General features: G+C 39.6%; 2 protein-coding genes and 1 non-coding gene across 4 annotated transcripts; 1 reads left to right on the plus strand and 2 right to left on the minus strand.

Annotated features, from left to right (window-relative positions):
* Positions 1-187: 187 nt before the first annotated feature.
* On the minus strand, positions 188-11,232 carry spred3 (sprouty related EVH1 domain containing 3). 2 transcript variants are annotated; one of them, XM_059331381.1, is made up of 7 exons: positions 10,722-11,232; positions 9,528-9,585; positions 5,655-5,820; positions 5,319-5,487; positions 5,155-5,216; positions 4,869-5,027; positions 188-4,387 (listed from the first exon to the last, which is right to left on the minus strand). In XM_059331381.1, exons 3-7 carry the CDS (start codon positions 5,796-5,798, stop codon positions 3,386-3,388), a joined length of 1,536 nt encoding a protein of 511 aa, XP_059187364.1. In that variant the 5' UTR covers positions 5,799-5,820; positions 9,528-9,585; positions 10,722-11,232; the 3' UTR covers positions 188-3,385. The 2 variants fall into 2 exon arrangements, with proteins under 2 accessions (XP_059187364.1, XP_059187363.1); XM_059331380.1 differs by having other exon boundaries at positions 10,717-11,232.
* Positions 9,323-9,394, plus strand: trnap-agg (transfer RNA proline (anticodon AGG)). Its single transcript has one exon. It is a non-coding gene; the product is annotated as a tRNA-Pro (tRNA).
* A 947-nt stretch (positions 11,233-12,179) lies between the features above and the next one.
* Positions 12,180-16,808, minus strand: psmd8 (proteasome 26S subunit, non-ATPase 8). Its single transcript, XM_059331121.1, has 7 exons — positions 16,654-16,808; positions 15,294-15,366; positions 15,059-15,161; positions 14,798-14,963; positions 14,145-14,245; positions 13,814-13,925; positions 12,180-13,006 (listed from the first exon to the last, which is right to left on the minus strand). Exons 1-7 carry the CDS (start codon positions 16,756-16,758, stop codon positions 12,869-12,871), a joined length of 798 nt encoding a protein of 265 aa, XP_059187104.1. The 5' UTR covers positions 16,759-16,808; the 3' UTR covers positions 12,180-12,868.
* Between the last annotated feature and the right edge of the window lie 252 nt (positions 16,809-17,060).

Consider the following 17,060-nt stretch of genomic DNA (forward strand, 5'->3'; position numbering starts at 1 on the left):
CTCTGCATAGTTATGTTAAAAAAAATAATACTGTAATTTTTAAAATATTTAAAAGCTGGAAACAAAACACATTTATAGATTTTTTCCCCCTTCTTATTCCTTAGAGAGCATTGTGTATTCATACAGTATTGGGGAAAAGGCAGAGTGAGTTATCAACATGCACATGTAAGAGAGAAGTAGACACTGATTTAAAATATAGAGTGAGGGTTTAATAATGATACAAACCCACGATATGTAACACCTCAAAGCAGCACATTGGCACAAAGTCAGAAGTAAGACAGCACGGAAGATAAAAACCTGTCTCAAAAAAATAAAGAATCAGAATAAATATCTCAATAAATAAATAAACAGGTAATATCTCATTAATTACTTTGAAACTAATAAATACGTACATTTGAAAATATGCACATTGGCAGAAATCAATAACCCAAAAAGTAAATAGTACTTAACACAGAGTTACTTAGAAATCATAAGTTATTGATTACTCAAATCAAAAGGCACATTTATTAAGATGTAAGAATGGGGCCTGCAATTGTGACTGTCAGTACTGTACTCTAACACCATTTCTGAACCAGAAGTAGCAAACTGTGTGCAATGGCTTTACTAGTTCTGTATGTCTGCACCATCGAGTGAACGTGTGTGTCTGTGTGCAGGTCTATGCATTGCAGATTTGTGGGGATTGTGTGTGTGGGACAAAGGGTTAATTTAATAGCAGGGAATGGCAGTCTAGTGACTGACTGAGTGTGTGTTTTCTGCCATTGTGACAGCATTTTTTTTTTTAAGTGGACCAACATTGTTGGCAGGCTGGCCTAGTAGTGACGATGACTGTCCTATAACCGAGAGGTCAAGGGTCGTGTTCATTAGCAGTTGTGTGTCCTGACTCTGAACCCTACTTACTGCCTGTTCACTCACTTTAAGTCACTTTGGATACAAGTTCTTGGCTAAACCTAAAATGTAAATAATCTGATGAAGCTTCTGAAAGGTTCATTCTGCCATAATTCAAGGTCTACCAGGTAGTTTACTTATACAGAGCGCACTCTGTGTGTTCTCATCGTTAATTTTAAAGGATTTAAAAGAGAGAGAGCCCCCGACAGATTCTCTAACACTGTTAAGGTTTCATTCTGTGATGCTCTGTGCATTTCATGAGTTATTTTGGGACTTTACTTTTTAGTCTTTCCATTTTAAGTCAACGTGCATACCAACATCTTCAATACTTTGCTCACAGATTTCTTGAAATTTCCTGGCATTTGTTAGTTTGCTCTTTATGTCAGTGGAGAGACCAATAACAACAGTTATAGGGATAATAGTGCCTCAGTTTTTCTGTCAACAAAAAATATGATCTTATAAATCTTGTGGCTTCTTTGCATTTTAGTCAGGATGCAAATTTCTGTAGAATTTCTGGTGTTTCTCCACCTTTAATAGTATCATTTACCTTCAACCTGTTAAACACTGGTAAAGGGATGCTGTAAAAAGATGCCCTTGCTATTTAATATGATGACATATTGAATTTTTTGAAAATCAATCAGTCAATATAATCTGTTGAAGCTGTGATGGAAATACTTTTTAATCTTCTACACCAGCTATTCACTGTAAGTAGAAACATATGCCACCAATCAGCAAAATAGACACAGAAATGCAAAGTGCATCACCAGAAGCATTTTTTAAAAATGTCTTGAAGTGTCCTGGTGAATTTATCTTTAAGCCCAGCTTACAAAAACCTTACTCACACACAATTTAGCCTCCTCAGCACCTTGAGTGGATCAAGAAGTTGAGGGATTGTTTGACTCGGCCACACCACCTCATCAATTGCTAAGAGGCAGCGGGAAGTTAGAATAGGATTAGGACAGGACTTAAAATAGCAGCTTTTTTTGACTTCATACTTAAAGCAACATTCAGCAAACACATCTGCCACTGTGCCCAAACAAAGACCTACCGCCATTCATATTTTTCAAGTTAATGTGTCTCTTTTCTTATCACAGGGTCAACAGTCTACAGCACGCACGTTTAAATGTCACACCTGCGAGCTACGTGCTGCTGCTCAAAGACGAGTGTGTGTTCCTATTTATCATTTCTGCTTGATGTCGAACACAATAACACACTACAGTATTCAGTTCCAACACTTTTCGATTTAGTTTTCCTAACGTGAACAACTGGTACAAAAATACTCTTTCAATACATTGTTCATTGCACTTAATTCTTCTTTTTTTTTGGTGGCGTCTCATTCAAAGGCCTGGACACATCTACAGATTGGTTAGCATGGGGTCCTGTTTTGTTTTTCTTTGGGGTTGGGACTGTACAGTCGTTGTGTACATTAGGTAGAATAGACTCGCTCAGAGGCCTCAGTTGTAAGCACCTTGACTGATTCAACAAGTACAGTGGTGGGATGTGATGTTTTCTATGATTAATATTGAAAATACATGGAAAGATGAAAAACTATGTGTAAAGTGAGGGTGTTTAATGTTCGACACACATTCTTGATTTTCTTTTTTCTTTTTTTTTAGAAAACAAAAATAACCTTGTGTTTGGTTACAAAGGACCATAATGAATCACATTATGACTTTAAGTCTTTGTGGTTGTCATTGCAACTTCCCTTAACATTAATTGTCCCTTTGCGTTTGATAACCTTTCCTTCACTGTGGTCTACTACTTGAACCAAAAGACAACACTAGTGGTCTCAGATGCTCATCTATCTTGAAGACTGCACTCACTTGTGCTCACTCTCTCCAAACATCGCTCCCTCCTCTTTTTCATTTCTTAACCAGGGTTGAGTAACATCTGAGGTAAAATTAGAGGTAAAGGGTGACATCTGTTCATCTGACCGATAAACAGGCCAACATGAAACAAATAACTTCCCCAAGATCTCATGTTTGTGAATAATACGTGATAGTGTGTGCCATTGGGGGGTTCTGTCAATACGTTTTACATTTAATAAAATATACCAATTAAAATTATAACAATCATATATATAAACATCTTTAGTTTTTTGTGTTTTTCTTTCTAAATAAAAAAAAAAACAAACAGACATTTGAAACAGTGTACACATCATCGTTGCCTCTGCCACTCTCTTCCTGTGATAAAGTTTCTGACCGCTAATTCTAGATCAGCCAACCCTCAGTAAATCCACTACGAAGGCTCCAGATGACTCCCACAGAGCCTGGTCTGAGAGCAGTGCACCCTCAGCAGGCAAGGACCAGTGAGGAAGGCCTCAGGTTGAAAAGAGAAAGAGCGGAATGCAGTGGAAGGCCATGGGGCTTTTGAGGGCCGCGTCAGAGGTCTGGGTCTACTGAGAGCACTGTTCCACCTGCTAAGCTCCACCTCCTGCTCTCTCCTCTCAGCACCCAAACCTCCTTGGTCCAGGGAACCCCTCCCACCCCCTAGCCTGGCCTCATCGGACCGCCTTGTGCTTTCCTCCACAGCAGCCACACCTCTCCCCACACCGCAGGCAGGCGCGCAAAGGCAGGTAGCAGCACATGCAGGGCACGAAGAGCGAGAGGGCCAGGAGGGCCAACCAGCGGGCACAGCAAAGGGGGTGCGGGTGGCCCCCCATCGAGTCTTCACACGAGCAAGGCTCCCAGAACTCTCCCTCAGAGTCCGACATGCAGTGGTAGAGCAGACTCTCTGCGCACCACACACAGGTCCACTGGCGCAGGCAGTGCAGGGCCGGGTCGGGGGCATCTCTGCAGCGGCCCCGCCCGTTCTCCGAAGCGCTGAAAACAGAGCGGCAGTACACACAGCGTGACGAGCACGACGACGAAGCCTGAGGACACGGGCTGTCGTCGTCGGGGGAGATTACCCCTGGGTCGCCGCTGCTGGCCCCTCCTCCTCTCTTACGAGTCCGCGACCGGGGCGTGGCCAATGAGGTGTGGATGCAGCAGGGAGACGGCGAGCCTTTGCACGTCTCCTGGGGCGAGCCAGCAGGTGAGGACACGCCTGACACAGCGTTGGGCATGGACATACAGGTGGGTGATGACGAAGACAGCCGCTGGGAAGCTTTACTGTCCAGGCTCACTGTCACGTCACACCCCGCCGTCCCCACTCCTGCCAGCTCCTTCTCAAAGCGAACAACGCACAGCTCTGACTTGTCCTGCAGATTCCCTCCACCGCCGACAACCACACCCCCAGTCAGCCCCCCGACCATAGTCCTAGTGGCCCCCGCCCGTCTGTAGTCCTCATAACCTCGAGAACCCCACAGGTCTTTGCAAGGGTCCACGCTGCGCAAGTCTCCCTCCTCCAGCAGAGAAATAGTGGGTGAGAGGGGAGACAGAGGAGATGAGGCTGGGGGACCCACAGGAGGAGTAGGTGGAGCAGGAGGTGGGGGCGGGGGCGCTGGCGGATTCAACACAGCCGTCATTTGTGAGAGCTGGTGCTGTCCCGGCCTGGTGTGGATCTGTGGAGAGGGTATAGAATTACAGAGTGAGTCAGGAACAATGTGTACTGGCAGCAGTTACAGAAGGTTTCCTCTCTAGGATCTCAAATATGAGCACAAATGATCTACAACCCCAGTTTAGATAAGATTTCATTCTATGGGACGACAGTGGATCCTTTTAATTTTACTTTTACTTCATGTGGAATAAATAAATGTGTGTAGGTGTGGACTTCAGGGTGGAGACAACCAGTCAACCTTACATGTTTTTTATCGCTGTAGTGTCTAATAATGAGTTTAAAATACCAATGGTATTGCTGGGAACACAAAAAGACCCAACAAGGTTGACTTACACCTGTTGTTTTGAGCTACTCTTTTATAGTAATCATCATTAGAGCTCAGGTACAGAGAAATCAACCAAAAATCTAAATGTGTGTGTTTGTTTGAGCAGCTTATCACAATGAAGTGCCAATGAAGTCTTTGGAGCAGAAGGTGTTTGCGGTACCTGAGCAGGTGTCTGAGTGGTAACAGCATGGCTGGATCCAAAACTAAACTCTTCCGATCGCACAAAGCAGATCGACGACGACTCACTCGTCACTATGGTGATGGGTTTAGGAAGCATCCCCTTTCTGCTGTTGGATGACGACTCACTTCCTGTATGGGACTGGCAGAGGCTTCAAGTCATCCCACAAGCCAAAAACACCAATAATTGCATTTGGGCCCTTTTGCAGCATAAATCATCCCTTTTTTAGAGAACAAAAGCTAAACTGACAACCTGCTCAGATACTCACAGCTTGTCCATCATCCTCGGTGTCGGCCTCTTCTGGCGTGGAGGACGAGGGCGAGTCAGAGCCTTGCAACATGAACAGAGAGGATTTAGGCTTTGCTAGATACTTTCTTAAGCCAATTTGAACACAACTAATTTAAGTTTCTATATGTGACTCTGTTTCTCTACCTCTGTCGAGCTTGTCTATGACAGTTTGCAGCCCTTTCTCAAAGGAGATGGCATCGGCAGGACTCTGGAACGTAAGGCCAAACTTTCGATCTTCTACTCGCCAGTGATGGAAGATGGGGTTCACCTTGTTGTACACTAACCCTCTTTGCACTGCACACTCCAACACAGGCTAAAGACACAAATGGCAACCCCAGCAACACAAGAAGTTAGTTCACCAACCAAGATCTATGCTTTCCTGAAAGCATGCCCTCGCATAACATGAAACTACAGTCTTTAGGTGGTGTTGAGGAGCAACGTGGCACCAAAGACAGCCATAACACACACGCACACACTCACTGCTCGATCTCGCAGCCGTTCTCCACGTATGATGTATTCTCTCCGCCCTCGGCCGTCATGACTCCGCCCTTTACATATGACCACATGACTGAGGCCACCACCTCCAAGGGGCACCCAACCGCCACTGGAGTCATCACGTGTCATCACCACTGCACGAACACGCACACTGTCAGGGAAGCCAAGAGAGTGAGCAGAAGCCCAGGCTCATTAAACAATACAATTATATACACTGATATAAATACAAGCAAACATGCATACACTGATATGCACAATCATTCAAGTGGAAAAAGAAAATCCATAATACAAAAATGCAGTACTAATATGATGCTAAGGCAATTGTTTTCAGCTCCAATATACTAAGATTGCAAGATGAAATTGACATAAAGAAGACAGAATTGACAGCATGGCCTGAGTACTGGTGTTGCAACATGACAACTCAAAGGCCTATCACACAGTAATAGTCAGGCCATTTTTAACTAATCTATAATGGCATGATGGAGGTAAACCTGATTTTAATTAGCATGTGGTGATGGTAAACAAAAATGAAGAATCCTGAAACATTTGGATAACGGTTTGACTTTATTTAAACATTTCTGCAGCTTAGGAGCATATGAGAATTAAAGCTGTGACTGACTGACTGACTGACTGACTGACTGCAGGCTGTAGAATAAAGGAAGTATGGAGCAAATGGATAGAAAGAAAGCCAGCGTTGAGGAGGAGAGAAATGGCCAAATGGGAGGAGGGAGGAAGAATGAGTGTTTCCCAGATAGATGTATCAATGAACGCACCCATTCGCCATCAGAGGCCCCGGCATTCTTGCAAAAATAAGCTCTGCCCTCGCCAAACGGCTGAATAATTCAGCACCGCAGTTCGACATGTGCATGTAATGCATGCACAACCGCGTCTTTTTGTTATTTTAAAATCACACTGAATTTTTAAGTGTTGCAATTATTTTCCCAGACGCTCCTTTTCTCCATTCCGCCCCTGCTGCACGCACTCATTAACACACCCCGATATTATGTTATATTTTTTTATGAATGGGATGGAGCAAGACTGGCTTCGACATCGCGCTGTGCCATAGACATTTCGCCGGAAAATGTTTAAGGCCTAAATACAATGCAATCGCGTGTGAAAAAGGGAAGGAAAAAGGAACGAGTGGGTGAGAGGATGGAGAGGAAACGAGAGATGGGGGGAGGGGGCCGATTAGAAAAGGGAAGGAGGAGAGGAGGGGTGAGGATGAGGGAGAGCGAGCGAGAGAGAAAAAAAATCACATTTCATTCATAAAGTTTGGCTTTAAAAAATCATAATGAAACCCCGAGACACGTTGATAAAAATCACAACGCCTCCATCCCTCCCTCGTTTTACTGTAGCCATGTCTTGAATGACGCGATGCTGGCCCCAAACTCGCCATATTTCGCCTTTTTTCCCCCATACATTTTACACATTGACTGATTTCGTGACTGTTTTTACCAATCGCTAACCACGCATTTAGTTCTGAATTGTTGCATAGCTTCTGTCCTTTGTTTCATATATTTCCATTATCATCCTGTAATTCTGTGCGTGTAGGTTGTGTGCCAGTCGTCTAAAAGCTCAGGTCCACATGTAGGTGGCTTAACATTTATCACATATTGGCATGGATATATCGGAAATGGGGTGTATGCTGTTGATTCAAGACTACGTAATGGTGTTTTTATTCTCGACAGCCTGCTAAATTGTAGAGCACCGATTGTGATAACAGTGCATGATGCTGGATTGGTGTAACATTGATGGCGGTGGCGTTCTTTCTATCCGTTTTGGCGGATGGCTGAATATATATGTGCAATGTTAAAAATGAAAATGTAAGGACTTACTCGCCCTCCATGGCTCGGTGTTGCCCGCCGCTTGCAGCAGCCCACCCCAGGGTCTCCTCTCTCTCTCTTTTTATCCTCCTTTCAGGAAACACTCACAGGCTCACTCACATTCTCTCTCTATCTGCTCTCATTTTCCTAATCTTTCTCTCTCTTCCTCTCTCTCTTCCTCTCGCTCTCTCTCTCCACCTTGATGTCGTTTCGGTGTATCAGGATAGGCTTGAGGTTGCAGCAGCCATTTTCCGCTGGCAGCATCCTCCCTCTCTCTCCCTCCCTCCCTCCCTCCCTCTCTCTCTCCTTCTCTCTCTCTCTCTCTCTCTCTTGCTCCAAATCACTCCCTCGCTTATTCCCTTTCTCACTCTACCTGCCCTGTGCCAACACATCCGCACTAATCATTGATAGCATCGTGGCTTTAGGTGGGCTATAGACTTTATCTGTGTAACCATGTGATTTTAAATTATTGAAATTCACCACTGAGTTGCTGATATATGCAGTGACGTTGGTGGTAAATGAAAAGCTGGGTAAACCATCAAAACAAACATAAAATATAGGTAAAATAAAATTATGGATTTGCCCTCCATTGCATTTTTGCTCGCAGTTATGTTTTAAAATTATACGAGTATACATTTGGTTTTTGTTCCTATGCGTAACAAAATCTTTACTGTGTATTATTATGTAGTTTTCCATCAAAGCAGGAAAAGAAAACAACTTAGTGTCCCATAGGATCCAGCAATGGTACCAGCAGCGACACAGGTTTCAGTACCATGGACAGCGATACTTTTTATGCGTCTTTGGTGTTTAATTTGGGGCTTATTCATTAGGAAAATCACTGCCTCTGTTTGAATAAAACTCTGTGGTTCTCTAGACAAAAAATATGTGTTAATATGTTAATTCGTGGAACTTGATTTGGTAAATTAAAATCTAAGAAATGTATTGCATTGCTGTCGCGATGTTGACCAGTGGTGGAAGAAGTACTTATTCATGAGGTACAAAAGTGACATTAGGCTTTAATAGTACAAAAGGTACAGTACACTTTAAAAAAAAGTTTGTAGAAATTACAGTAAAACACTGTCAAATTGCATCAGAAATGGGACGTAAAATTAAAAAAATGTATATCACCGTAGTAGACACTTAATTATCGTAAATAAAGGAATAGTACAAAACTTAAACTGTAAAAATATTTGGAAAAAAATCTGTAAAATTAATGGATAAATACCATAATGTCACAAAGACACAATTACCCTAAAAATAACAGGATTATTCAGTCTAAATAATAATCTTTTTGCCGATATTTACATTAAATTGTACAATAGAAAACCCACTCACTGTACTCACTGTGCATAATGACCCAGACTTTTTCTACTAGGTAGCTTGTGATTTAAAAAAAATCCATAATAGTACATTATTATTTATTGATTGGTTGATTCTATTTTGTAATTTTAATTCCTGTCTGAAAAATAACTAAGAAGTTATCAAATACATGCAGTGGACTATAAAGTAAAACATTTCCCTCCAAAATGTAGTGGAATATATTAAGTATAGAGTACTAAAAAAATGAAATACTCAAAACTGCAACTTAAATTCCACCACTGTCCATGACTCACCAGTAAACATTAGCCTAGTATCTCTCCATGTCAGGAAATACACATATGTGTAGCAATAACCCACCGTAAATATCAACAGTAGCTTACAGGGCATACAGCACAAAATGTTGTTTTAGAGTGCACAAGGGGTTAAAAGTTAAAACTTTACCAGTTTGTAATCAAAACGGATAGACTTTGCCATTCTCCTTCAGAAATGCAGATTTGCGCTGTACAACGTGGCTCGTTGGTCTAGGGGTATGATTCTCGCTTAGGGTGCGAGAGGTCCCGGGTTCAAATCCCGGACGAGCCCAGATTTTGTCCGTCACATACGGTCTTTTACTAGTTAAATACGATACGAAACACACAAAGAACTCACTCGCACTGACCATCTACACTTCTAAAAATAGATCAAATAGGCTACACAACTGATAGCAGCTACATACCGGGAAAAGTGCAGATCCAGAGCCGACTGCTGCTACGTGGCTACCTGCCCTCTAGACCCTGGAGAGGAGACACATTCAAAAGCAGAAATCCCTTATATGGATCAACACAATGGCATACTTCTGCTTTATTCAACTTTGTTGGTTAAGTTAAGCTGTTAAGTTGTTAAACTGGTGAATCATAGGTCATTCAATCAATTATTAGAGGAATATAAGAGCACGTCTATTTCAGCACCAAGGACAGCGCCTTAATTACACGATTGCACATACACGTGCACATTATATGGATGGATCAGTCATTAGAAAAAGTTAGTAAAATTTAAAGTTACAGATGTTAGTAAGCCTTCCTTTAGAGAAAATAACTTACATAAAGGTAAACAGCATGTATTTGAGGACATATGGAGCCCTTTCATCAACTACATACTTAGATTTAACGGACGAAGAAGTGGATAACTAGTCTTTGTGGACAATGCAGATTCATATTGCTTTTCTATATATTTGTTTTAATTTACACCAATTACAAACGATACTCAATTGTATATAGATTACCATTTTCTTCAACAGGAGGAGCATATCTGTTCGAAGTGTTATGTTCTGTTTGTTTTTATTTTGTGTATCTAAGTAAATGCAGCTATCTTAAAATATGGAAGTCGAATGAAGATACATGAATGTAAAGGCTGTATGTCAAAGTGTTAAAAACTGAAAATGAAATAAAAATATCGTGGGGAAAAAGATATAAAGTTACAAAATGATGACAAACAATTGCATTGTAGTCCATAGTAATATTAAAAGATGAATGCAAACAATAAATCTCGACTGTAAAAATAAAATACTAACCTAGTACTAACAAAGCATAATGGTGAGTTTGCTAGTTAGTGGTTAGCTAAGAATCAAAGATGGTTTATGAATTTGTCTGCCCGACCACGTTTATTTGCCTAAAATAACATATATAACTAACTAATCATAATGTGAGTGAATTAAGTCAAGTTAATGCGGCTTTAATTTCAATTAAACGGTAACTTCAACTTCAAAACTTCAACAAACGGTAAGAACTTCAGCTAACGTTAGCTACCATAACTAATATATGTCTATGCAGCTAACTTTACATCATTTTACAAAAAAATATATTTTTAAGAGAGCAACTGAACACGTTAATGTTAGTATTACTCAGTGAAATGTTACAGAAGCTTACCTTACCACTGATAGGCAGTAATGCAGTGAGGGTCAGTATGCTAAATAGCTAATATGCAAATTTGCCTCATATCTTACATATAATCACTTTCTCATTGGTTGAGTGACAAAATAAATATTTAAAATACATCCAAAATGAACACATTTTAAGAAAAATGACAAATATGGCTGAAAATGTCCCGAGTGGTCCCAGAGGGTTAAAGGCACTCAATGGCAGAGAAATAAGCTATATCAGACTTTGACACACCCAACTTGACAGAAGAATAAGTTGATTGGTGGTTTTGGTCTTTTCGTGAGAATTGTTGACAACAAAGACGTTGAATATTTCCAGTCTTGCCCTTTAAGCCTGCCAAAATCCCAGTAATACTGCCAAAACCAATCAAGGACAAGGCCCTACTTATTTATTAGTCATCACATGAAACCCAGCAATAGTAATGAAGAAATGCACACAAGGGTGCACCAACTTCCTGCTGTTGATGCCCTTCAAAACAGAGAACAAAGCATTCACAGGCCTGTGAACATTTGACACGAAGCTGGCCCAGTAAAATATACCCCATGCCTTGCCTCCAACACACATCTCTTGCGAAATCTAAGGATAATAAGACTCCAAAACCAGTGCTCCATCAGGATACACCTGCAAGACCAACCACTAGGCCATGTGGTGGTGTGAAAATAACTGCAGGGTCATTGGATGCTCAGAAGTCTATTTTACTGCGACTTTAGGATGTATGTGGAAAAATGAAGCCAGTAGCAGTAAAGACCTTAAGTACAGCAACAGATGAAACCTGTGCAGGATCAGAGAAAGCAACAGGAAAACATACAGGTGTATGGCCATACTCAACATGTCAGATGTCATAAAACTATAATGACCAATAACTCTGCCATTCACTGAAACGGTTTTTCATATTCTTGCATGTGTTTTGTCTGTGCTGTTTAGGGTTTTCTCTGTATTCTGTTTTGTGTTTTGTCTGTACTCTCAACATCATTGTAAATGAGGGTTTGCCCTCAATGTTTCCTCGAGAAAATAAAGGATGTGGAATCTTAAAAGTTCAGTCAGAGCAGAAGCCTAAAGGAAATGAACTACAGAGGTACCACTGCATAGCTTGGCAAATGTTTGTCTGCCAAATTCAGTGTTGTCCTCATCCCTTTTAAGACCCATATTGTATTAAATCTGTCACAAAGGAGTGAATTGACTCTTGTGCAGTCAGATGCACTTAAAGTTTCACTATATGACTTCCTGCCTCTAAAACTGAAGCACCTGTGCATCATAAACACAAGTGAGTGGTTGAAGATGACTTCTACCATTGGTTAAAAATCAGTAAATTACATCCCGCCCACCTCTAACACAGGTTTAATGAAGACCACAGCATCAAAAAGTAACAAAATTCAAAATATTACATTCTTGTCAAACTGATAACTGTAACTTACTTGCATCCGAGGAGAGTTAGAAAACATTTTCAAACATTCATTCAAAAAGTTTATTTTCTTAACTGTTTATTGCAGACAAAGATTTGCATTGTAATATCAACTTGATTACAACTCGTATATGGAGGAAGAGGCATCACCATTTAGAAAACACTCAAACTTCAATGGCAATTCTGTCAGTTGCTAGGATACAAGGCAAGGGCAATACATTTCTGTGAGCTCTACTAGGGAGAAAATTAACTTTGTATACAAAAAAAAGTTTGCTTGAATTTGGGGATAAAAAAAATGAGTCGATTATTTTGTGTGGCACTGACAAAGTCACAGGGTGGTGATTGTAATTAAATTTGTTGTAGTTATAAAAGACCCGAGGGTATTAACACTAGCGAGACTTGAAGTACTTGTTTTTTGGTCACCCGCTGGGAATAACCCATAAAAAGTTTTGTACAGATGGAATCTTGGATAAAAATAATTAACATTGAAACAGTAAATTGCTGACTGGTCATCTGTTATACCTTTAAGTTTTGTTCCCCATCTTTTAAAATGAAAGAAAACTTCTAGACAGGAAGATCTGCAGAAAACTGAAATGAAAGATAAATGTTGACGGATTTTTGAGGTATGGGCAACAGACAACCACTCCATGAAGTTATATTCCCAAAGGGTGCCTTTGAGCCGACTGGATGTACACTGGATCAACAGCGTGTGTGTTTAAGTGTGTTCCTGGGGGCGGATTACACAATCATTTCCAGCTGTCGTGCGTATTCGATGACCTGTTGTGCCAGCTCTGTAGAAGGGATGGTCACCTCCTCGGTCCGCTGCTGCTGACTGGTGAAAGAGTAATAGCCATCTGCGCTCAAACTCCATCCCCTCTGAAATGAAACAGACCAATCAGCTTCGGCTGTCTGACAATGCATTTCTTTGTCAGCAAGAATTTAGGATTACATTTTGTTTCGGTTTCAGAAATGAAACGACAAGGAACACTTTTTTAAGAACAGTTGAAAGTTAAACAATAAGGGATGCTTTTTCCACCTTGCCTAAATTGTCTTATGAGCTTCCATCTATTTAAATACTTAAACATTAGGGCTGCAACTAACAATTATTTTCATTATTGATTAATCTGTTGATTATTTAAGCGATTAATCGATTCATGGTTTGGTAAATAAAATGGTGAAAAATATCAATCAGTGTTTCCCAAACCACAAGATGACATCCTCAAATCTCTTGTTTTGTCCACAAACCAGAGATATTCAGTTTATTGTCATAAAGGAACAAAGAAACCAGAAAAATTCACATTGAAGAAGCTGAAATCAGAGAATTTGGACTTATTGTCTTTAAAAAACTTCTCAAACCAATTATTAGATTACCAAAAGTGTTGACTATTCATTTAATAATCACTTCAATTAATCGAATAATTGTTGCAGCTCTATTAAACATGAAATGTTATTCGACCAAAACAAAGAGCCTATCCTGTACAAAGCGTGCGGTGATTTTAGATTCCCAACAAATTGGTGCTACTGTAACTATTTTTCACATTTCAAAAATTGTCTACAACCATGGCCCCTAATTTACCCTCCCACTATATTAAAATGCAATTTAAAAAATAGGGGATTTTTTTTTAATCGCACATACAGAAATCTAATGTCTGCTTCCGAAATAAAAAAAATATACATCCATACCTTCTTGGCGTACTCTGTCATCTTTTTTGGGGAACTGAAGAAAAGCACACGGGTGGCTTCACTGAACTGGATCTGCTCATATGCTTTCTCTATGCAACCTGCGATTTCATCACTGTAATTGGAAAAAGTCACAGTTTTTGTTGAAGTTATCTTTAAAAGCTGATGTGATTTTATCAACAGAAATTAAGAATGTTCAAACTGACTGCAACAATATGCACAATACATAAACTAACTTAAATAAACAATTGAAAATAAACGATAGCATAACTTATTAAGCGCATGTAAGGGACTGTATCAAATTAATAATTCTAGTTACAGTAATGATTCTTACCGAATTGTGTCAAGTAGAATATCTATAAAAAAGGTGTAGCTCTCAGCAGGGATGTTGCCTTTTGCAAGAAATACCTTGTTGTAGCTTCCCTCCATCAAGTACTAAAAAAGACCAGGAAATAAACATAATAAAACATCATGGTGGTATTAAGATATAGCTCATCAGTGAAACAATGTTACTTAAAGCAACGGTTTTCAAATTATAGTGACAGGTGTATATTGTCTATTGACCATTTTTCACTATTTATTTTGCAATGCATTATAGAAGCATGTCTGCACATACAAGTCCAACTTGGACAGCCAAAAGATAACAGAGTACAGAATCTATTGTAGTATCCAAACTGTGTAAGAAATACAATGTTGAGGAGACGGTGACAAATAGGAGTATGATCATTTAAAGGAATTAATTAAGTCATTTAAGGGCACCACCACACCAAAACACAGCTGGTAGCCTTCCAATAAAACTCTGGACGCCACTTCCTAATTGACTGGACAACCTACAACCAATTCCTACTGAATCAATAACATAAAAACATATTTAAGGGTACAAATTACGGATTGCTTGCAGAAATATCAATGGTTTACCCTTGATAGCCAGTCACAGCCAAACAACAATGCAATATCAGACCCCAAGTTTGGGGTAAATTGCATTACCTGCTCTAGGGACACTGGGTGTCTGATGTATACGTTGGTCTGAATATCTCGTGCACTCAATCTCTCAAGTTCTGTGTGAAACTCAGACACACGGTTCTGTGACAGGAGGAAGAGCAGGTTCAGTCCAAGTAGCTGGTGCATGTAGGCCGCTTCAGGCAGTTCTTCCCTTAATGACAAAGGTAAAGGAAGGGCAATGTTAGAAAAGCAGCGAGTAATGTGAAGCAAAATCCAACTACACATTAAAAATGAGGGTGACATTACTTGTAATCAAAGTAGTAACATTTTAGCTGGGCCATGTATCTCTCAAAGGATGGGATGTCCTTCTTGAGGATACTCCACAAGGCTCCAATTTCAAGGACATCACCTGAAAAATGAACAAAAATTTGTGGTAATTAAGGACATTATCAGAATAATTGGCTTGCTATTTTGCCAAAAACTAACAACCTAGATTTAATATGAATGTTTTCTGTCAGCTTGACTTGCCACCGATACTTACGAGCTAAAATGAGCTGCTGCTTGGTGAGCGCAGACCCAGTAGTAGGTAAGAAGTTCAGCTCCAGTAATGAAACCTGTAAAAATATATTCATTAGTAATTTTCTCCATAAGCTTTAAGCCTAATGTGTTGATTTTGTTGTGTTAATTCATCCATCCATCCATCCATCCATTGAATTGTTTGTCAAAATCTAAGATTATGACACTAACCCTTCATAACTGGATCAAACATGTCTGCATCCTTTCAGCTGTTTTTGACATGTTTTTTCATTTTTAATTGCACCTCAGAATTAACCACTTATATTTTTGACACTTACCATTAAGCTGTTTACATAGCGTTTATCGCAACTGAACATGTTAATGATAGTATTAGTCAGTGAAATGAGTAAGAAACGTTACAGAAGCTTAACCTACCACTTATAGGCAGCAATGCAGTGTGAGGTTAAATATGCTAAACAACTAATATGCAAATTTGCCTCATATCTTACATATAATCACTTTCTCATTGGTTGAGTGACAAAATAAATATTTACAATACATCCAAAATGAACAATTTTTTAAAAAACTATATCAAACATTGACACACCCAACTTGACAGAAAAATAAGTTGATTGGTGGTTATGGTTTTTTTGTGAGTAACTGTTGACAACAAAGACATTGAATATTTCCAGTCTTGCCCTTCAAGTCTGCCAAAATCCCAGAAATACTGCCAAAACAAATCAAGGACAAGGCCCTACTTATTTATTAGTCATCACATGAAACCGAGCAACTAGAACTAACCACTTATATTTTTGACACTTACCATTAACCTGTTTACATACCCTTTATTGTGTACATTTAGTATTTGCACATTCAGAATTTTTATTGTTTATATATTTTGTGTTATTTGCATTCCATCCAAATTTGAAATGTAACTGTTGAAGGATAAATAACTTTAAAGCTAAAGCTATCTGATCAGTGAGGAAAATATAACATTATATAAACAATAACTTTGCCTAGTAATTATTAAATAATAGACCACAATGTCGTCTAGATTATCTTTCGTTGAAAGTGTCAACGAGATTGAAACTAGTTGGACAATGAATTAGCTACGTTAACGTTAGCAACACTGTCTTCATCGATTAAACTGGCTTAAAGAGCAAACATTTACATGTAGTTAACACTTGGAAACTCAATGTTAACAGTTTTAAACGAAGAACATGGTGGCAATCTGAAGTTTACCTGATAGAAAACAAACATAATGCTCGGCTAGCCTCAGTTAGCAACCTTAGCTACAGAAGCTAACGGCACTGATGCTTCTAAATAGACAGTATCCCCAACATAAAAATAAAATATAAAACAGATAAAACGTAGTGAGGTGTTACCTTCAGTTTGCTCAGAAGCTCCCCACATTTGCTGAGGTTGGGGTTCTTCTTGTTCCACTCTACTTTGAGGGTCTCATACAGCCCAGCGGTCTCTTTCAGCGCCATGGTGATTCTGCAAAATACACGACACCGGCCAGCGGAATACGGTAAATGACGTACTGTCGTGAAGCTCTCTGGTTGCCAGGAACTGTTTTTTCCCCCTTTTCCTGTTTGTTTGTTTGTTTGTTTGTTTGTTTGTTTGTTTATTTATTTATTTATTTATTTATTTATTTATTTATTTATTTATTTATTTATTTATTTATTTATTCATTTATTCATTTATTCTCAGTATTGTTATTTTCTCTCCTTATTTTCCTGTCAATCTACTGCTCCACACTCCAGTCCAGTAGGTGACGGTAATGCACCTG

Source organism: Centropristis striata, chromosome 4 (assembly GCF_030273125.1).
Source record: "Centropristis striata isolate RG_2023a ecotype Rhode Island chromosome 4, C.striata_1.0, whole genome shotgun sequence".
In the NCBI taxonomy this organism is placed as follows: Eukaryota; Metazoa; Chordata; class Actinopteri; order Perciformes; family Serranidae; genus Centropristis; species Centropristis striata.

What these genes read in the sequence shown, in the direction of transcription:
- psmd8 (XM_059331121.1), bottom strand. Translation starts at nt 16,758, where the DNA reads ATGGCGCTGAAAGAGACCGCTGGGCTGTATGAGACCCTCAAAGTAGAG. An exon ending in GCAGCAGCTCATTTTAGCTC is followed by an intron (nt 15,162 to 15,293) that starts GTAAGTATCGGT and finishes TTCATTTTTCAG; the next exon opens with GTGATGTCCTTGAAATTGGA. An exon ending in ACCCAGTGTCCCTAGAGCAG is followed by an intron (nt 14,246 to 14,797) that starts GTAATGCAATTT and finishes GGTCTTTTTTAG; the next exon opens with TACTTGATGGAGGGAAGCTA.
- spred3 (XM_059331381.1), bottom strand. Translation starts at nt 5,798, where the DNA reads ATGACACGTGATGACTCCAGTGGCGGTTGGGTGCCCCTTGGAGGTGGT. An exon ending in AACGGCTGCGAGATCGAGCA is followed by an intron (nt 5,488 to 5,654) that starts GTGAGTGTGTGC and finishes TTGTGTCTTTAG; the next exon opens with CCTGTGTTGGAGTGTGCAGT. An exon ending in CCACTCAGACACCTGCTCAG is followed by an intron (nt 4,388 to 4,868) that starts GTACCGCAAACA and finishes CCCTCTCCACAG; the next exon opens with ATCCACACCAGGCCGGGACA.